At 40.7% G+C, this 22,366-nt stretch overlaps 1 protein-coding gene across 22 annotated transcripts in view; it reads left to right on the forward strand.

The window, feature by feature from the left end:
• CADPS (calcium dependent secretion activator) overlaps positions 1 to 22,366 on the forward strand; it is a 480,914-nt gene that overhangs the window by 118,329 nt on the left and 340,219 nt on the right. For all 22 annotated transcript variants that reach the window (XM_018038339.1, XM_018038330.1, XM_018038334.1 and 19 more), the window contains exons 2-3: positions 9,865 to 9,978; positions 18,917 to 19,249. In XM_018038339.1, coding sequence (XP_017893828.1) covers positions 9,865 to 9,978; positions 18,917 to 19,249 — 447 coding nt within the window. The remainder of the gene's footprint in view (positions 1 to 9,864; positions 9,979 to 18,916; positions 19,250 to 22,366) is intronic.

Raw genomic sequence — 22,366 nt, forward strand, 5'->3', positions numbered from 1 at the left:
TAGCTATAGCTAGTTTATAAAGCCAGGGCCTGCACAGGTATTATTGTTTAAAGTTTCAGTTAAAAATGAAGCTATTTGAAATACATTTGGGACAAAATTTAAAGTAAATAGTAGTATAGTTGGTATATAGAGAGTGCATACTCATGAAAGCATTACCTGAATGGTTGAATTTGGGAAACCATGTCGCAAAGAGAAAATCAGAGTTACAGCTGCATTGTAACTTCTCCCATCGTCCATAATTTTGCACCTTCAACTTCCATTTCAGAATTATTATATTTTTATGTGGTGAAGCCTTTCAAATTTTTCTTCTCAAGCAAAATGCTTGAAACTCACATCAACATCTTTTTTTCAGGACATGTTGTATACATGTTCATGATGTAGAAATTGATAAGAATGATTTTTAATTTTCCTGAAAGCAAGAGTTCATTTATTGTACAAAATATTTTAGTCTAGTTGTAGAAAGAGGAGATTTTATCTATGAATAAAATTAATGAGCCAACAACATAAACTTTGATAACCTTCAAGGAAAAGAAATTAAATCAACATTGCCCTCATTGCTCTGGATTAAACTTTTAGTTTTTAAAGCACTTGTTGATATTTTTGCCTATTTTCTATAATGAAGTAAAAATTTCTTAAAAAAAAAATTTACTTTTTATTTGACTACATTGGGTCTCAGCTGCGGCATGTGGCATCTTCTGTTGTGGTATGTGGGGTCCAGTTCCTCAACCAGGGGTTGAATTCTGGCCCCCTGTGCTGGGATTTTGGTTCAGAGAACCACCAGGGAAGTCCCCCCAAGTTTCTTTTTTGATAAAGAAAAATCATAACTCATGTTGTAATCTACAGTGCTGACCTTGTACTTTAGAGAAGGATTTCATGTATGTGTGTAATTGAAACTTCTCTTTACACTCAAAAACAATTTTTGTTACCTTTTCCCAGTTGTTAGAATGCTACGATATTAGACTCATTCTTTTAGTAAGCATTGCTTCTTCCCTCCTTCATAATACATTGCTCCTGTCACAGGAAACATATTAACCAATAAGCACTTTAGGAAGCATGCTTTCTTTCATGCCTAGAGAAGCCACATGTATCCATTAGGAAAGCATTTGCCTGCAAGTAACAGAAAACACACAATGAGTTAACCAAATAGTGATTCCTTTTCTTCTCACATACCGAGAAAGCCACAGACGGGTGTTTACAGACATTCAAGCAGCTCCTCAAAAGTACCAACATCAACCTTCTTTCATGGTTACCCAATAAACTGTACAAGTCTAGACAAAATACCTTTATTCTCAGCAAAAGAGGGAGGCAGCCAGGAAGGAAAGTGTTACACTCCCAGATGTACTCCTTTTTATGATAATTTCATTCAAAAGCTTTTCCAGAAGACCCTCAGTACTTTTCTGCCTCTGTCACACGGCTACCTATGTTGCAAGGATGCTGGGAAAAGAGTAGTTGGCTTTTCAGCCTCTAAATTGGGAGGAACAAGAAGGGGTAAATGTAATAATTTCAAGTGATTGAATAAACAAGAAAAAAAAAGCATTGAAATAAGATTAAAAGATTGAAAGGGAAAAAGGAAAAACTCAATGGTAACAATAATACTTCTTATTTTTGTTTATTCACTGAGCCCTTACTCTGTACCATGTGCTATGCTCTCTTATATATATTTCCTCTCATTCTCACAAAACCCCTACAAAGTAGATAAGATCATTTGCTACTTACAGACGGGAAAACCCAAGTTAACTGCATGCCCAAGGACTTGTATTCAGGTTGGGATTTGACCTGAGCTTACTCTGACTTCAACATTGCCTCTCCGGAGACCAGCCCTTAGAACGTGTGGTTTTCTCTACACTGTGGGTCCCATTAGATACTTCTCCAGAATGCTGCAGTAGATTACATACTGTCTGAAATGCAGGGGAAATTTTCAGGCCTCGCTTAATGAGGTGGATTGAACCAAGAATGCTTGAATAGTTCTAGCAAACGCCACTGCAGCACTTTCCTCTGCAATAATTACCTTTCATCTTTCAGGTTTTCTGCTCTTGGAACTCATTACTTCAATTCTGAATTCTGATCTGATGCACAAGAGGATTCCATACATATTGAGTGCTTTGAGATGGGCTTCTATTTTAGGAGGATTCTGTTCATAAGCAGCTCATAGAGGCCTGTTTGTCTATTTAGAGTTGTTCAGTCAGCTACTCTTGGCCAATTATCTTGGTGTGTTCATACAAGGTCACCTTCAGGATTCAATCCTATGTAGGTCAGTTACTTTTATCCAGAGAGAAATTCTATCCTACAGATTGGTTCTTAGTCTGGTTATTTATGGGAGTTCCTAAGAGAGATTTTCATTCACTCATACACTCAGTGAAAGGATACTAAGGAATCAAGGATGAATATGATCTCTGACTATACTATGAGAAAAATGAGAACTAAGATTGTGCCTTGGTCAGTTTTTTTCTTCTTCCAGTTTTAACACGGTGCCTGGGATTTATTAACCACTTAGTAACCTTATATATTGATTCAACACATATTTGATCAGAGCTCATTTTGTGACAGGCACTAGAAGCACAGCAGTAAGCAAGACAGATGTGATTCTCATTACCTGTGAAACAGATGCTCTTATGGGGAGATAAACAATGAAAAGTTAGTAGAATCATAAAATAGAGAAACAAGGTCCAGATGTCCATCAATAGAAGAATGGGTAAAGAACAAAGTTATATCGTGTTTTACTACTCAGCAATGAGGGTGGACAAGCTATTGCTACCCCCAACCATGTGCCAGAATCTCGTAATGCTTGACTGCACTGACATCAGGTTCAAAAATAGCCAAAATCTGTCTCTGATGATAGAAGTCAGGTCACCTTTGGAGAGGGGCAATTCGTTTGGGAAAGTACAGGAGCTTCTGGGGTCTAGGTCATCTTGAAAAGAGAATTATTTCCACAGGAAATTTCACTGTGTGAAGATGTCTCATGCTCTGTGCTTAGGGTGTATATTTTTCTACATGCAGGTTATAATTCAGTTAAATTGATCTTAGAAAAGATGTATGCTGACTGTGGTAATGGTTGTGGAGGAAATGCACAGGGTCTAGGGCAACTTGATAGAGAGCAGTTTGGGGGAGCAGCATGGTAGGTGGGGTGAGCTGAGAAGACCTTCCTGGCAGATACCAGGTAGGCTGAGTCCTCAGGGTGAGAAGTTGACAGCCTTGGGGAGAGGAAGGGTAAGAGCATCCCTGGCAGGGGGAATGGCAGGTGCAAAGTCTTCTGGGCAAGAAAGGTCAAGGTGCATTGAGAAGGAGAAAAGAGGTCAGTGTGGCCGGAGCAGAGTAAGTGGAGAACACAGTGGGACCAGAAGCTGGGAGTGTACAGAGGCCGCATTGTTTAGGGCCTTGGACGTTTGCTCTGTGGTCCGCCCCTTGTCACTGGACTCTTCTTTTGATCTGGAGAGTGTGCTAAGATCCTTGGCTACATCACCCCACGTCCTAGTCATCTCTCCAGAGAAGCCTTAAGAAGTAGGTTTTGTAATCCCCATGTTATGTTGGGTTAGCCAAAAAATCCATTCGAGTTTTATAACAGCTCACAGAAAAGCCCAAATGAACTTTTTGGCTAGTCCAACACAGGAAGAACAAAGGCCTAGGGATAATAACTTTCCCAAGGTCACCCACTTTGGAAATGAGGGGAATCACTAGTATTTGTACTAACATCTCTCTGACTCCAAGCCCACATTTTCAACTCCTGGCTCCTAACCCCACCTCTAAGGACTGGTGCTTAGAACAGCTTCATAGTGCAGTGCATGTACACTTGGGGTTGTGACCAAAGATATGAACAAGTAGAAAATTCCACCTGGGGAAGCAGTTCATGGCCTCAATTTTGTGGATACATAATGAATTTTCCCGTAGGCATGCTTTCTTGAGGGAATGGTAGGCAAAGACTCAAAGATGAGAATTAATCATCACAGTAACTGATGTTCATTGAGCATTCATGTTGTTCCAGGTTCTGTAATGAATATTTTACTTATCCCAGTTCACCCTGAGAACAATCCTATGAGGTCACTATTGGCCCCATTTTACAGATAAAAATCCGAGGTATGCAGAGGTTAGTTGTTTGCCTAGTGAGACACAACTAGTGAGTTGACTAATGGATGCAATGTTTGTTTGATTCATGGTGAGAAAAGAAGTGAACATGGATGGGCAGGTGTCAAGTGCAGACATAAACACATACTAGAATTCATGTCCTTAACTCTCCTGCTTGGAGCTTGGGGTATCCAGGGAAGTGGGGATGTTTTGTGAGGCTTCATGACTTGAGTTCTACAAACTCAATTGAAATGAATATTCCTAGAGGCCTTCTCTTTTTGGCAGGGATTTTTTTTTTTTTTAGATAAACTATTCCATTTGTGCGAATTTAAAAATTTTTTACATTGGAGTATACGTAGCTGATTCACAATGTTTGGTTAGTTTCAGGTGTACAGCAAAGTGATTCAGTCACTTATATACATATATCTATTTCAGATTTGGTTTTGAGATTTTTATAATCTGTAATCTCTCTCCTCTGAAACCCTAAACCATACTTTTATGTGTTTTTGGTATGCTTTTCCTCTCCATCTAGACTGCAGGGTCCTTGAGGGCAATCCTTTACTGCCTTTGATTCCCCAGGGCCTAGCCCTGGTGGGTGAGATGAGAAATGGTATGTTTTGTTGGTCTCAGGGCCTGGGGCAGGGCCAGGGCCAGGCAGGCAATAAGTTATCTGTAAATATTTCTTAAATAAATGAGCACTAGGCTTGTTTAACAAAAGGTAAGAGTGATAATGGATTTGGCTTGGGTCAACAATCCCTGTCTTCGAGATTGTGTGCACCTCATTTTATGTTAATTATTGAAGCACTTACGGCAAAAGCACAGTTTATTGTTTTCCTTTCCATTCCTGCCCCATCACCTCACTGCATCCAGCTCCCAAATCTTGCTGAATTGGTATGGATCCAGACTTGGAAGGAATTCTGAGCAAGAACTTCTGTGAGATGCTTCAGTTGGTTCTATACTGTAAAATTTGTGACTTAAATCAGCCTGCTTAAAAGAAATTCATGTGATGGTGTCATCTTTGTGAGCAAATCAACTGCTGCCTGATATTTCAGTGTATATAACTATAACTATGATTTTCTGTCCAATTCCACTGATAATCAATATACTCAGGTTAGAAAAGTAAAGCTTTAAGCAGCCTAGAAGCAGCCTAGAGCCTATTCCATGCTCTAGGCCCATGCTGTACACTTGCTACCTGTGGTTACTCAACACTTGCAGTGGGGTTATTCTGAATTGGGATGTACTTTAGGTGTACATGGGTTTCCCTGGTGGTTGAGACTGGTAAAGAGTCCACCTGCAATGCAGGAGATCCGGGTTTGATCTCTAGGTTGGGAAGATCCCCTGGAGAAGGAAATGGCAACCCACTCCCAGTATTCTTGCCTGGAGAATTCCATTGACAGAGGAGCCGGGGGGCTACAGTCCATGGGGTCACATAGAGTCGGATATGACTGAGCAACTAAAACACACACACACACACACTGAATTCAAGACATAGTATAAAAAAAGAATGTAAACTATTTTATTAATAATTTCTCTAATAGTCACAATTAATGTGATAGTATCTTGACATGTTGGGACTAATGAAGTGTACGAAAATTCATTTTACCTGCTTTTTACTTTTTGAAATGTGACCAGAAAATGAAAATTTATTATAAAATGTAAAATTACATTGACATTGGCCAGTGGTATTCTAGAACAAAACAACTATGAATCTGATACAAATCTAACTCCTTTGTGCTGCTCCGTGGCTAAGTCATGTCTGACTCTTTTGTGACCCCATGGACTCTAACCCTCCAGGCTCTTCTGTCCATGGGATTTCCCCAGGCAAGGATACTGGAGTGGGTTGCCATTTCCTTCTACAGGGGATCTTCCCAACCAGGGGTCGAACCTGCATCTCCTGCCTTGCAAGGTATGCTCTTTACCACTGAGCCACCAGGGAAGCCCTCTACGTCTGCCTCCAAATTCACCATTCCCCAGTTCTCCCAAAGTACAAAAAATTAGCTAAAGCACCCCAACTTTCGTGTATATCTGTTCTCAAAAATCTGTTTTGCTTCAATTCATTTCCTGATGGAGTCAAAACTCATAGCAGGCTTCAGTCTCCTATAGCTTTTAGCCTTATTTTCTACTAGCAAGACTTTCTTTGACTCAAGTGATGAAAACACTCTCAATGTATATAGAAACTCATAATTAAAAAAAAAAAAGAACTCGTATCATGTCACTGAATAGCTATAACTATCCCAAGGTAGTGAGTAATTAGGATTATTACCATTTTGCAAGTGAGAAAACTGAGGATGAGATAACATTTATTTATTTAATCATGGCCCTCTTCCAGCAATGAAATGTAAGTTTGGCCAACTCGGAAAACATGTCACTTTTCCAAGATGATGCAGTGGTTGATAGAACTGGGCCTGAAATGATCTTTGTCTTTCTACTAGAGCAGCAGTTCTCAGACACAGCATCCTATGCTCAAGTAGGAGGTGTGACTTTGTACGAAACGTGAAAGTTACTGAGTCATGTCCGATTCTTTGTGACCCCATGGATTGTAGCCCACCAGGCTCCTCTGTTCATGGAATTCTCCAGGCAAGAATATTGGAGTGAGTTGCCATGCCCTTCTCCAGTGGATCATCCCAACTCAAGGGATCAAACTTGATCTCCTGCGTCTCCTGCATTGCAGGTGGATTCTTTACTGTCTGAGCCACCAGAGAAACCCATGACTTTGTATAAATAACTTAAAAGAGTAAAGTTTTTAGCTGACTTTCTTTTTAGATAAATTAGAAATAATGAAAGGATGTTCAAAAATAATTTATCTTCCATACACTTCATTCATTCATCCATTTAACATGAATACCTGACATGTATTAAGGCACTAAGTTGGCCCTGGGGAAACATCAGTGAACAAAATAGCAAGAAGAGACAGATCATCTAACAAATTTGATCATAACTAACAAGTAGTTAGAATACATGATGTGGCCTGGAACTACTTAGCAGGCAGATAGAGGCTAGGGTTTGGGAAGGGCTTCCTTAGACTGAAGACAGTGGAACACAGCTAGATAAGGGATGGAAAAGAGAAAATAAATAGGAATCTTTCAGGGATGTTTTCCTAAGTGGGGAAGAAAGGCAAGTTTGATGAGGTCAGAGAATCACATATAACCTACTGCTCCAATTATCTATGCCACACCCTGGAATAACAGTACAGTTTAAAAACTTTTGTCTATTTCCATGCTGCACTTAGCAGGATACTTACCCCCAAGCTTTATCGAAATATGATTGAAATATAACATGCTGCTGCTGCTGCTAAGTCGCTTCAGTCGTGTCCAACTCTGTGCGACCCCATAGACGGCAGCCTACCAGGCTCCCCCGTCCCTGGGATTCTCCAGACAAGAACAAACATATATAGGTTTAAGACGTACAGTGTGGCAATTCAGTCCATGCATATACTGCAGAATCTTATCACAAGAAGGTTAGTTGACACTTCTATCCCCTCATATAATTACCATTTTTCTTTTGTGGTGATAGCATGTAACATTACTCTCTTTACAACTTTCAAATACTTAAAAGAGTAATATAAATTGTAGCCACTATGTTATACATATTAGAATCCTAGAACTTACTCATCTTACGGCTAGAAATTTTCACTCTTTGACCCCATTTCCCCCACCCCCAGCCCCCAGTAACCACTGTTGTAGTCTCTACGTCTCTCTTTTTATGAGTTCGGGTGTTTTAGATTCTGCATATGTGAGAATATACAATATTTGTCTTTGTCTGTCTGACTTGTTTCATTTAGCATAGTGCCTTCAAGGTCCATATGTGTTGTTGCAAAAGGAGGATTTTCTTTTTATGACTGAGTAATATTCCAATGTGTGTGTCTGTGTACGTATGATAATATTCCTATGTATGTATGTACTATATATATGTATGTGCATATGTACACACACACATGTATACATATCAAATTTTCTTTACCTGTTCATACATTGATGAGCAGTAGGTTGTTTCCATATTTTGGTTATTGTAAATAATACTGCAGTGAACATGGGAAGGAGTTATCTCTTCAAGAGAGTGACTTCCTTCCCTTCCTGGGAATGTATACCTAGAAGTGGGATTGCTAGAGCATATGGTAGTTGTATTTTTAATTTTTTCAGAAACCATAGTGGCTGTACCAATTCTAGCAACAGTTAATAGAATTCCCTTTTCTCAACACCTTTGCCAATACTTGTATCTTATCTTTTTGATAATAGCTACTCTAGCAGATGTGCAGTGATTGCAGTTTTGATTGGCATTTCCCTCATGATTAGTAAAATAGAGGGTCTTTTCATGTAGTTAGTGGCCATTTGTATGTCTGCTGTGGAAAAATGTCTATTCAAGTCCTCTGCCCATTTTTTAAATCTTTTTTGTTTTCTATTGAGGTATATGAGTTCTTTATGTCTTTTGGGTATTAACCTCTTACCAGGTAGATGATTTGAAAATACTTTCTCCTTACAGATTGTATTTCACTTTGCTGATTGTTTCTTTGGCTATGTCACAGCTTTTTAGTTTGATGTAGTCTCATCTGTTTATTTTTGATGTTATTCTTTGTGATTTTGGTGTGATATCCAAAAAAATCATTGCCAAGACCAATGTCAAGAAGCTTTACCCTATGTTTTCCTCTAGTGGTATGACAGTTTCGGGTCTTACATTTAAATCTTTAACATATTTGAATTAATTTTGTGAAAGTGAAAGTCATTCAGTCACGTCTCACTCTTTGCGACACCATGGGCCATGGAATTCTCTAGGCCAGAATACTGGAGAGGGTAGCCTTTCCCTTCTCCAGGGGATCTTCCCAACGCAGGGATAGAACCCAGGTCTTCCAAATTGCGGGCAGATTCTTTACCAGTTGAGCCACAGGGAAGCCCAAGAATACTGGAGTGGGTAGCTTATCCCTTCTCCAGCGGATCTTCCCGACCCCAGGAATTGAACTAGGATCTCCTGCACTGCAGGCGGATTCTTTACCAACTGAGTTATCAGGGAAGTGTTTGTGTGTGTGTCTCTGTGTGTGAGTGGTAGAAGATAGGAGTGCAGTTTCATCCTGATGCATGTGAATATCTGGTTTTCCAACATCATTTATTGAAGAGACTGTCCTTTCCCTATTAAGCATTCTTAGCTCCCTTGCCGTATATTAGTGAGTCATATATATGTGGGTTAATTTCTGGGTTCTCAATTTTGTTCCATTAATCTATGTGTCCATTTTTATGCCAGTATCATGCTGTTTTGATTATTATATCTTTTTAAAGCAGGATATTTCAGCCTTTTTGAGGGGCTTGTGCAATGGTGTGTCAAAAACAAGAAAACAGATCTCAAAAAAACAAAAACAGCAACAAAATCCAACTCTGATTTGTAGCATTTGCCAATGTCTGTAGAATACAGACTCCCACCTTGGCTGATATCTACCTCTCAAAGTAAAAAACATAATTGAATGCAAAACTGGGAAGAAATGTATTGTAGCACCCCATTATCTATCATTTCCACCATGGAAATACAATAGATGTAAGTAATCTCAAAAACACAGATAATCAAAGAATCAGGAAGCATTGAATTCTGAGTTTTTGAATTTTGTTTTTAATATAATTTAGTTCTAATTTATATTAATTTTTAGTAATGATACGTTTAACAGCTGCCTCACAGAATTTCTGCAAATACAGCAATCAGCTTCCACACGCCAGTACACGCCAGCTCCAGCATGCCAATGGGCCTGGCATCCTCAATATAAAGTAACTGTGACCCTTGTTTAGAGAAGGTCCTCACCATCTCCTCCTTCTCTGTTTCTTACAGATCAGCAAACAACAGCTGCAGACAGTCAAGGACCGGTTTCAGGCTTTCCTCAATGGGGAAACCCAAATTGTGGCTGACGAAGCCTTTATGAATGCTGTCCAGAGTTACTACGAGGTAAGGTTCACCAGACAGAAGAATGCCAACACTGCTCAAACCTGAAGTCCGGGGTTTCTGAAATACTGGTCAGTGAGAACAGTAGCTTTGGCCTTCTACAGGGCCATCCTTCCCAAGGTCAAGGGGTCTGTGACTGATTATAATTTTAAGGAGTATAAAGGAGCATTTTGTTCAAGGGGTGAGGGAAACTGTAAATTGTTATACCAGGAAGAGTGGTGAGTGTTTTACGAACCATATCTTGCTTAATCTTGACAACAGTGATATTCCCATTTTACTGATGAAGAGACTGAGGCTCAGAGAAGTTAGGTCAATTTTTCAAAGTCACACAGCTATTAAAATGCCTTCCTCCTTTTTTCCTTTCTTTACTCAGTTTTTAAGTAGAAAATTGTTTTAAAACAAAAACACAGGTGTCCCTGCCTCAGTCAATAAGCACATGCTTATTCCGCCCTTGAGTGCTGTGTTTCTCAGTAGATGCTTTTAAAATGTTCGCTGGTTGAATCAATGAAATGCTCCTTCTTGTTGCTAAGCACTTGACTCCTTCTTTCATGAAAAGAGTGGAGCAAGATTGCAATGAGATCTTGTGAAAATATTATTGATTGGTTTGCTAATTAGCCTCTAATAGTAAACAGCCTTTATCTCCTTGATGTTTGCTAGTTCCATCCACAGACTCATTTTGCATGCTATATTTTCCTCAATGAAATTTCTATTTGGATCTGTTTTAGAAGTCTGATTTTTTTTTAATATATGTCAGATTTAGGTGTTTTTTTTTTTTCAGTTTACAAACTGTTAATGATTGCCGATAAGGGTCGAACTTAGTGCTTCATCTGATGTGACATACTTTTTGGTTAGATTTAAGGGAGAATGGAGATGAGATCTGTGATTATAGTGGTTGTGTGGCAGTGAATAATCTAAATATATTTAAGAAGGTTCTGTTTAGAAACTGCCAGGGCTTGAAACCAATTATCCCCCTTTTGTCAAAATCTGGAAACCAGTTGAGACCAAGCAGACACTTATCAATAATTCTCCATGTTTAGAGTAATTCATGAGTTTGTAAATTTGCAGATTGCAGATCTTAATTAGAAAGCTCATTTGACTAATGATATAAATTACAAGAAAGCACCATTTCTATCTATTAATTAAAATTGAAAATTAATAGTCATCAACTTGCTAATGAGTCTCTGGAAATTACCATGATATCTATAGTGGTCCTGATATTTTCCTCTATAATGGCTAGTTTATTTGAAAGGGCTTCTGTTTAGTCTGATAAGAATATAGACATAAAGAAATTACTGAATATTTAATATTGAGATCTGAGTAACAGGAACTAATGTTGGGTATTAATTATTTACTGTATTCATTAGTAAAGCTTAGAGTGTCTTGAGATTCATGTTTCTTGGGAAGCCTAATCCTCTGAAGCAAAGGTCCCTAGTCAAGGCATCAGGATTGATATATCACTTGGGAATGCTCCAAGTTGATTACTCATCCCTTTCTCTCTCTCCTTTCATTCTTGGGCAGTGGAGAGCTAGCATCTCTTCCTCTGCCCAGTTGCAGAGTCCCATCCCTTCCTCTGGGACCCAGTTGCTTTTATGTCAGTGTTTGCTCAGGTAGACCAAGGATCAGACCCAGGACAGACACCACCTCTGGAGCTGGAGAGCAGGTTCAGTTCCACTGGAACCATTTGTGTTGAAATGGCCTGGTTTCCCATTATGAAACTGGGATGCTTTCTAATAGAAGGGGGAATGTATGCTTAAGAGGCAAAACATTCTCCTAAATTCTCAACCTCCACTCCCCTACACATATTCTCTCTCTCTCCATCCCACCATACCAACCCTGACATATCCCAGTTTACAAGTGATAATGACAATTTAAACAAACAAACAAAAACTGTTTCTCCAAAAGTTCTGAGATGCTTTGTCAACCTGCTAAAGTAGTGATGAGCATTTTTTTTTTAAATAAAGGGAGTGGGAAGTCACTGTCCTTTTTCCATCTGTGCCCACCCATATCCAGCCCAGTCTGAGCCCAGCTGCCCAGCATTCATTGCAAGCTAGTCAGGCCTGGAAGCAGAGCTGGGCCAGGACAGAGGGAGACCAAGGTTCCCTGTGGCAAAGCAGATCAAGCAGGGCAGGAGATTAATCCCTTAATCTCTTTCATGATGGCTTTGAGGGCTGGGCACCAAGGTGGATGCTCTGAGATCTAGCTCAGCAACTTCATCCTGTTTCCATGCCACAGTGCTAAGGCATCAGAGAGCCCCCCACCCCGTTTCTCCAGGGCCCCCACATTTTTCTAACTCTCAGCTCTTTTAAGACAAATTGTGAAACATAAGCCCTCTCACCCTCCATTCTAATCCTCACCTCCCTCCCCATTTACCTGCTTAATTTTCATTCCTTCACAGGCTGGCCCTGACAGCAGCGAAAAGAGGCAGATGGAAAGGTCTTACAGAACCTTCCTCACTGAGACCCTGCTTGGAAGGACACACGGGGGCATCTGGTGGGGCCAGGGAGTGTAGAGCACGGTAGAAGGCATGCAGACCAGCACCGTGTTAGAGCAGGACAGCTGCTGTCTGGACTGCGGCCAGTACCACTGCTATGACTGAATTTAGTTTTGTTTCATTTTATTTTCAGCTGATCTTCTCTAACAAAGCCTCAGTTAGTTTTTGTCACACTAAATTTGAATGGTGTATCCAACACAGTTCATTGATTGCGAGTAACAGAAACTGACTGTGGCTTAATTAAGCCCTAATAACAACAACAACTGTTGTTTTGTTATCAAAAGAGAAAAACCATCTAGAGAAAAGATGGGATGCAGGATAGCTTAGCGTCAGGAAGCTGGGTAGCAGGATATAATGCATACCCCATCACTGGCATGAATCTACTCCAACCCCATCCCTTTCTTATGCTTCCCCTCTCTGAATCTGAACCCCAGAAGGGGAAGTCTGAATGCCAAGTGCAGGCCCCAGTTCACCACTTGGCAAAGGAAGCACACGGTCCCGTGAGTGACAGCCCCAGCGAAATAGCGTGTAGCGATAAAGGTGTTCTCGGACTGAGGTGCTGTTACAGAAGGGGATGGATGGTTGGCAGGCAAAACCTGCAGGTGTCCTCTGCACAGAGTGACATATATCATTTCATCTTTATCACTGAACTTTTTGTTATCTAAGAAAAGTAGATGTGTGTGTAACCTGGCTATTTTTCTAAAATAAAGCTATACATTTTCATAGGCAATCATGGGCAAAACCACTATGATTCCTCAGTGGCCTAGGAAAAGAGTAACCAGCCATTCTAAAGGTACTTATTCCTATGGGAAAAACCAGGCAAGGAAGGAGGGAGCCGAGGGCCGAGTGGTTAAGACTAGCAGAGGTCCCCAGCTACTGGGAGCTAATGCTTGATGGTCTCAGGTGGAGCCGATGTAATAGTAACAGAAATAAAGTGCACAATATATGTGATGTACTTGAATCATCCCAGAACAATTCCCCTCTCCTCAGTCTGTGGAAAAATTGTCTTTCATGAAACTGGTCCTTGGTGTCAGAAAGGTTGGGGACCGGAAGCAAGAGGATGAGTTGAGTGTCTGAAAGTGGGGGTGGATTCTGGTTTGGCTGCAAACTGGCTGTGGGACCTCAGCCACCTCTGAGCTTCAGTTTCTTCATCTGTAGTAGAATCTTCCTTGCTGTCAAGATTAAATTCCAAACACACACACTTAGACATACAACCTCATTATAAATCTGCAACAGAAAAGTGCTGGTATGAATACAAGAGTGGAAGAGTGGTGATATAGTGCCCACCTGCTGTGTAGAAGTAAATGGTAAAAGAGGATCGAAAGTTACGGAATCAATCCATTCCCCAGTGTGGGGCCTAGACACGGGGATGGAAGGTACAAGGTCAAGGCAGGGGAAAAGGACATAGAAAAGGGCAAGGGAACTACTTTTGTTCCTAACCTACCACCACTTACTATAGGTCATGGCCTCAGATGTTTCTTAAATTTGCCTAAGTTCCCCTTACTTTCTGACAAAAAATATCTTTAAGATCCAAAGATGCTTTTTATTTAAGAAATTTACATGCATCTTGTCTCAGTAAAAAGTAAAATTTGTCATTTTCCCACGTAGAAAGGGGTGTTTTATATAACTGTGAAAGTCAAACATGTCAATTATAAAACTAGACAATAGGGAAAAAATGGAAATGAATGGTTAGGAAAATACCTCTAATCTCATCATGCTAGACAACCACTATTAAATTTTGGTTTATGTCTTTCCAGCTATTTTTTGATATACCTATGCTTGTAAAGATAGCGCCTTGATTTCCATGTTAAAATGGAAAATAACTAAAAAATGTTAATAACCCATTTGTTTCATTTCACAGTTGTTTTCAATCTTTCTACTTATGCAAAAGTCAAACCTGTGCTAGCTCAATCATCAGTAAAAAGTTTTATTACAGTACCTGTGATGTTCTCAATCAAAAGTTACAGTCCTGTGCCCCAACCCCACTTCACCCCTACCATTGGAAGTCTCTGATTTAGCAGCATATCATGGACATCCTTTGATGCTGATAAAAGAAGAAAAATTATCTTTTTTCATGGCTGTATAATAGTCAATTTAAAAATAACATTTAACTTTTATTACGTTCTTGGAGCAGGCAGCGTGTTCATCAGTTGACTTTCATTATCTCATTGAATTCCCTTGCCAATCCTTGCCAATCCTGGTTATGGTTCCCATTTGAAAGATGATAAAACTGAAGCCCAGAAAGATGAAGTAAGTTGCTCAGCTGACAAAGCCAGCAGCTGGTAGAGCCAGAATTTGATCTCAGGTTGTCTGACACTAGAGCCCATGGTTACCATTATGTGTGTGCCAGTCATCAGAAACATTGTTAGTAACCTGGTTTTGTAGGTTTTTAAAATCTTATTTACTATAGCATCTAGGTACTTTTCTTATTTATGTTGAAATGATGTGCTTTTGTAGAGCAATAGAGGGTCTGCCTTGTGTTCTCAGCCTGTCTGTAGAGAAGCAGGAGCTGGGCCAGCTTTACCCCATAGCATGTACCGTCATTAAGTACTGATGCACTTCTGTGTTTCTAAAACAACCTTGAGGCTGCTTGGCTCTGGCAATGGAGGGAAAGACTGATGGATGAGGCTGAGTTGCTGAATTGACTGCTCTTCACTGTTTTGTATTTATTTGTTTATCTGCCCTCTCCCATTATGACCTGTCTGAGAGTTGGCAGAGAAGCGGGCAGGATTTATGGATGTGCCGCATAGAGCTGTGCCTGGAGTTGAAGTCTCTTGCAAGAGCCATTGAAAAATGAAACAGAAAACAAAACACAAAATACCAGATAGAGCTCCTGGAACAAATGAATTTCAAGGGTCGTTTTAGAGACACCCAAGTACGTTGCCTGCCTGGCTTCCTTTTGGACAAGACTGAGAAGCCAAGACAGGTGATGTGCCTGGAATTAGCTTTCTGCTGCCACCGCTTCTCCCTGTGGCGGACTTGCTGCTTTTATGGCACTTGTCCATCTCCTCCATCTTCTGCCTCCTTCCTCTATTCTCTTAACATTCCACTCATCCCCTTTTGTTCTGGGGCCTAGTGATTGTATCTTACCTGTAGACAGATGGAACCCTCCACTTTGCAGAGTCTTTTCAGTTTGATCTTTCTCAGAGAAGGCTGGCTGGTTGAACCCCAGGTAATGGTGAAGGAGAGTGAGTTGATACAAGTTAAGTGACTGTCTACAGCCATCCGCTAGTAGTACAACAAATATATATTTAGTGGCTATTGTGTATAAAGGAAGCACCTGTAGAAAGCAAATAATGTGTGCAGGACCCAGGGATCACCAGTTATGGATGCTGACTGGGACCAATGTGCTAATATCCTCATTTCTTTCCCAGAGAAGGGCATGGCAACCCACTCCAGTATTCTTGCCTGGAGAATCCCATAGACAGAGGAACCTGGTGGGCTATAGTCTATGGGGTCTCAAAGAGTTAGACACAACTGAGAGAATAACACTTCCTCATTTCTTATCCCCTATTATCAGGTCTCATGGAAAATGTAGTGTCAGTCAATTGTTTTTAAGAGACCAGTGTATTTGAGCTTGCTGGTATCTTCTTTACCTTCTTCCCTCCATCCAGATATAATCTCCGTAGGGTCTCTGCTTTGAGATGTCTGCTTTGTTCCTGCTGTTCATTCGCTGATTTTCCTCATTCGACATAGCACCAGCTATGTGCCAGGCACTGTCTTAGGCACTCGGAAAAAATAATAGGAACAAAGCAGATACAACTCCTGCCTTCTGAGGACTTATATAGTCTAGCTGGAGCCTCAGACATTAACTAAAGTTAGAGAGACAAAGGACAGATAGCAGCTGTGGAGGGGCCATGAGGGAAAGGAATACGGTGGTGAGAACCTGAAATGCGGCCCCATTCCAGATTTGTGGGACGCTGCTATGGACAAATGGAAGGAGAGTGTGGCTTCGTTGTTGAGTGAATGTTTTTAAGTCACCTCTAATATTCACTAGTGCTGACAGCAAGGAATTAACTAACCCCTTTGCATCGCTACCACCATCATTCACCTGTGCTCATAAGCTGTCTCTCAACTGGCCTCCTGTCTACTCTCCTGGCCTTCTTCAGGTCCATTTTCTACATTAAAGCCAGAGCATGTGAACCTGATTGTGTCATGTCTAGGTTTAAAGCCTTCAGTGGCTTCCCAGTGCCCTTCAAATGAGAATTAATGTTCTTAATAGAACCTCCCATGCCGCTAGCCATCCGGCCCCTTCTACCTGTCTTACACTGACCATGTTCACACTTCTCTCACCACAGCCACACTGACTTCTGCTTATTTCCTCAGATCCTCAGTGTGTTTACATGTGTTTTTCCTTCTTTCATTCTTTTCCTATCCATCTTTCACATTTCACCCTAAAGGAGTTCTCCAGGAAGCCTTTCCTGACCACATATTGGAATGTACTCCTGGTTACAAGCATGCATGAACTTGCATAATTTCCCTTGGTTAGCACTTGTCCCAGGTTGTAATGATATTTATATGGGATGATTAGGACAATAGGCTGGGTCAACATCTTTTTCCTCCTCATTCTAACCCTGGCACCTGGCACATGCCTTCCTCCAGTGAGTATCTAAAAAAAGGATGAATGGACTCATGAGTAAGAGTATAAACTTTACAGCATAAAAGACAAGCTCCAAGTTTTATAGTTCAACTCCCTCGGTGTATAGATAAGATACTAGAGGATCAGAGAGATGAGGTAACTTACCCAAGATTACACAGAAAGTTAATGGCCGAGCTGGCCTGGGAGTATGATTTACAGGTCATGTCACAGTGTTATACTGTCTCTCCAGAAACTTCCTCTTTTGCTTCAAAATGTTGATGTTCTTTGAGATCTAGACCTATAACTGAAACACATTGTGTTTGTTACATGGAGAAACTACCTGCATTAAGCATTATAGAGTTTCAGGTGAATTGCTAGCTCATTAAAGCTCTTAAAGCCTCAAGATTCATTTGTAACCTTTTTTTTTTAATTGATTTTTAAATGAACTCTATGGTCTCAACTGAGTACCATTCCCAAGCACAGAGGAGCAGGCCGTGGCCTCTAGCCTGTGAAACAAATCCTTGGTTCTATTTCTCCCTGAATTAGTTCATTCAATTGACAATAAATGGAGTCCAACTTTCTAACATCTCTCCTCCCCAAAGAAGGCTTTGTGATGAAGTGGAAGGCAATGAGATGCCCCTCAAGCCATCGCCTACCACAGGCATTCTCTGAAATATGACAGGGAAGTGAATATTTGTTCTGTTCCTGGAAGGTTATTTATGCACCTTCTGAACTGTGACCAGGACAGGACATGGCTCAAAAACATGAGGTGTTTCCTCTTGGTGAATAGGAAGCAGCAGCTTTACTGCCTTGTATGACACCCCAGAACTGTGTAGCTTATATAAGCTTCCAAATGGAGTGAAAGCAAACTGTTGTTAATGGCTGCTCTATCCCAGGATCAAGACAGCACTAGCAAAATAACCAAGGGCTGTCCCACCAGGCAGTTGAGACTCATAGGAAAGGGAGGAACCAGGGTGAAGTCAGGAGACGATGCATTTACAGAGTTGTCCATTTTGAATTAATGAGTTAAAAAAAGACTCCTCTCTGAAGTCTTGGCTTTTCCATTTACAAAATGGATTGAGTGTAAGGCCTGCCTTCCTCATAATTCACTCTCAAAGCAGGAGGCTCTACTCTAAAGATGGGTGAGTGATATTTGGGGGAAGAAGAAGGGTGCATTTCTGGCCCACATGGAGTTGACATTTGGGGAGGGGAGACAGGCATGAAATACATATTTATGTAATCCTTGTTCAATATGAATTGTGATGAGTATCACTGAGAGGATAAAATGAGATGTAAATAGTGGACTATGTACTGTGTGAAGTGCTATGACCAGACATCATACCCGCTATTTTACATATAAAAATAATCACCACCACCACAGCAATCCATATGGTATTAATGTGAACCACCCTTTCAAGTGTTTATCATATATTGACTCATTTATCCCTCATATAGTAGCATCTGTGCTGTAAAAACTACTATTGTCCCAATTATATAGATGAGAAAACTGAAGTACAAAGAGGCTAATCTGTTGAAAGAAATACGGCCACTTAGTGGCAGAGTAAGGACCCAAGCAGTCTGAGCAACCGAGTCTCTCTATATTATGCTGCCTCTCAGGATATGATTGTCTCATTTTATCCTTGTGACAATCTAGTACATAACCACTGTCATTCCCATTTTCCAGATTTGGACACAAAAGGAGAACACCTAAGAGACTCCCCTGAGTTCCCACAGCTAGGCGGTAGCAGTCACGCTGTGACCCACCCCGGGGCCTCCTGGGATGCCCTCGAAGGGGTCAACCCCGCCCCCGCCACAGGAAACACTTCTTCCAGGGCAGCTTTCTGACGTCTGCCCCACCCCCTCCCGCACAGGTGTTCCTGAAGAGCGACCGCGTGGCTCGCATGGTGCAGAGCGGCGGCTGCTCCGCCAACGACTCGCGAGAAGTCTTCAAGAAGCACATCGAGAAGCGCGTGCGCAGCCTGCCGGAGATCGACGGCCTCAGCAAGGAGACTGTGCTGAGCTCCTGGATGGCCAAGTTTGATGCCATTTACCGCGGGGAGGAGGACCCCAGGAAGCAGCAGGCCCGGATGACGGCCAGCGCCGCTTCGGAGCTGATTCTGAGCAAAGAGCAACTCTACGAGATGTTCCAGAACATTCTTGGGATCAAGAAGTTCGAGCATCAACTCCTGTACAATGCTTGCCAGGTAAGAAGCTGTCACCCAGGCTCAGGGCTGTGAGTAAAGCAGGGCCAGGGACTTCCCTGGTGGTCCGGGGTGAAGGCTCCGCACTTCCACTGCAGGGGTCTCGGGTTGCATCCCTGGTGGGGAACTAATATCCCCCGAGCTATGCAGCACAGGAAAAAAAAAAAAAAGCGGGGCCCTATGACAACTTCTATGTTCCCTAGACATTGTTGCCTTCGTGTGCGTATCTTGATTTTTTTAAATGTATTTTTAAATTACATTTTGTAATTTTAATATATTTTTAAATTACGTTTTGTAACTGCATTGATAAAAGTTGAATATGGTCCAGTCTAGAATATTTTCAGGTTTTTCTTTTGATTTTTAAAAGAAATGAAAACATTTTGTGAGCTCCTAAAAATCTCCTGGCCCCTAGATGTTGTGTGTGTTGTGTTCAGGGGGTCACTTGGCCCCTTTGTGGAAAGTGTCGTAAGATAAGATGATTTTTTTTTAAAGATTTTGTGCTTTTAAAATAGATGGTATTTACCAGCTGAAGGGCTTGTACTTCCTCATTTGGTGACACATTTGGACCTAGCACCTGGTCAAGAGAAATTATTTAAACAAAACTTCCATAAAACCTGTCTTGTACCCTTATATTAGTCACACCAAAAATTTCCAAGTGGATCTGAGGTGGCTCTGCTTGCGTGCGTGCTAGTTCGCTTCAGTCATGTCCAGCTCTGTGCGACCCTGTGGACTGTAGCCTGCCAGGCTCCTCTGTCCATGGGATTCTCCAGAGAAGAATAGTGGAGTGGGTTGCTGTGCCCTCCTCCAGGCTCATCTTGGGCCCATCCAAAAAGTACGCTTATATTTTCTCTGGATGGAAGTTTGGGGGATTGAAGTACTCTAGATCTTCATTAACTGCAAATCTTTCCCCATTATATTCCTTTATACAACAAATACTTATTGTGTGCCTACTCAGCAGACTTTGCGGAGTTTATTGAGTGTCTCTTGGGAGCATTTTTAAAAGGCACATTTCCAGCCCCAGCCCTAGATTCTGGTTCTGCATTCTCAAGGTAGGGCCCAGAAAAATGCTTTTTTAAACAAGAGCTTCCCTTCCTAGTAATCTTGCTCCCCGTTGCCTTTTAAGAACCATTATAGAATTTTAGCTGGTTTCTCTGTACAACTATACCCCTAAAGTTGGTTAAATGAGGACACTGTAGTTCATTAACTAACAATTGTTCCTTGCTCAGAATCCAGTAAACCTTGGCAAATCTTAATATAACTCCTCACTTAAAATAACTCTGAGGCCTTTGGAGTTAACTTCCCCACACATGAGCTTGGGAGGCAGTCATAAAAATGCATGTATGCAAAGCCTGGAGTAACATGGGGCACTTTCTAAATGGTAGCAATTAAAGTTTGTTACAGTCTATTGGAATAAGCAAAAAGTCAACAGACACCATCAGAACAGTGCCATAAATATATATATTGTTTAATTTTTAAAAAATTTTATTGGAGTATAGTTGATTTACAGTGTTGTGTTAATTTGTACTATATAGGAAAGTGAGTCAGTTATATATGTATGTATATTCACTCTTTTTTAGATTCCTTGCACATATAGATTATTACAGAGTACTGAGTAGAGTTCCCAATGCTATACAGTACGTCTTTATTAATTATCTAATTTATGTATGGTAGATTTAGTATGATCATCTTTAAATCCATCCGTGTTGCTACAAAAAGCATTATTTCATTGTTTTTTTTTTTTTTTGTGGCTGAATGATATTCCATTGTATATAATTAAATGTTTAATGTAAGAACTACAGGATATTGAGATTTTCTTCTTCCTGCCTCCATGGCTGTCTGCTAATTCAAGGCACACATCATTTACTTCGATGATCAGTGTTTACCCAACTGGTAACGCTGCCTCCCTTCTTGCCTAAGAAAATGTACCCACCACACACCAATCGAAGTGATCTTTTAAAATTGTAAACTGGATCATGCCAATTCTGCACTTAAAATCTTCCATGGCCATCCCCTCACCCCTAGAATGGCATCCCAACTCATAACTAAGGCTTAAGGCGGAGCAGGAATCAGCCTGGATCACACCGCTTTCCCTGTGTGCTTTCTCACTGGCCTTCTTGCTGTTTCCAAAACATATCACATTGGCTGTGGGTCTTTGCATTTGCTCTTTCCTCAATTTAGAATACTCTTTGCCAAGACCTTTGCATGACTGGCACAGCTTAAATGTCAGCTTCTCCATGAGGTTTTCCTGGACCACTTCATCTAAAGTTCTCCCTTGCTTCACACCTGCTTCCTGTTTTTCCCATCTCCTTGCTCCATAGTCACTGTTTTTCCCATTCCCCTGTTTGATTTTTATCAAAGCATTTACCACTGTCTTCCATTTCCTATTCACCTATTTTTATGTTTACTATCTGTCTCACCCTCTCTGCCCATCCTTCAGCAGAATGTTGGCTTTATGAGGACGATAGTTCATCTCTGCCTTATTTGCAAATATTTCCAAAAAGTATTGAAAATACTTTGTCAAATGCTTTGTCAAAGTATTTCCAGTACTTTGACACGAAACAAGTGTTCCGTAAATGCCTATTGCATTAATAAATGGATGATGGCAGATTGTTCTAACTAGATGGTAGGCTCTTATCAACCATTATAGCTCACCTTAAAATTTCTGGATGTTTTAGTAAACAGGAATCTGTTTGAAATCTCATAATATAGTGTGTGTATATATATATATATAATATTCAAAGGTATTCCTGACACCCTGCTTTCCTCTCAGCCCACTTCAGTTCAGAACCCTGGTTTCCTATCCAAAGATAGAGAGTTTCTGTGATGGGTTAAAAAGTATTTGAAATTCTCAAGCCTCAATTTGAGATTAAATTTATTAGTTATTTTTTTTTAAATTTATTTTTATTTTTTTTTATTTTTTAAATTTTAAAATCTTTAATTCTTACATGCGTTCCCAAACATGAACCCCCCTCCCACCTCCCTCCCCACAAGATCTCTCTGGGTCATCCCCATGCACCAGCCCCAAGCATGCTGCACCCTGCATCAGACATGGACTGGCGATTCAATTCTTACATGATAGTATACATGTTAGAATTCCCATTCTCCCAAATCATCCCACCC

Source organism: Capra hircus, chromosome 22 (assembly GCF_001704415.2).
Source record: "Capra hircus breed San Clemente chromosome 22, ASM170441v1, whole genome shotgun sequence".
Lineage (NCBI taxonomy): Eukaryota > Metazoa > Chordata > Mammalia > Artiodactyla > Bovidae > Capra > Capra hircus.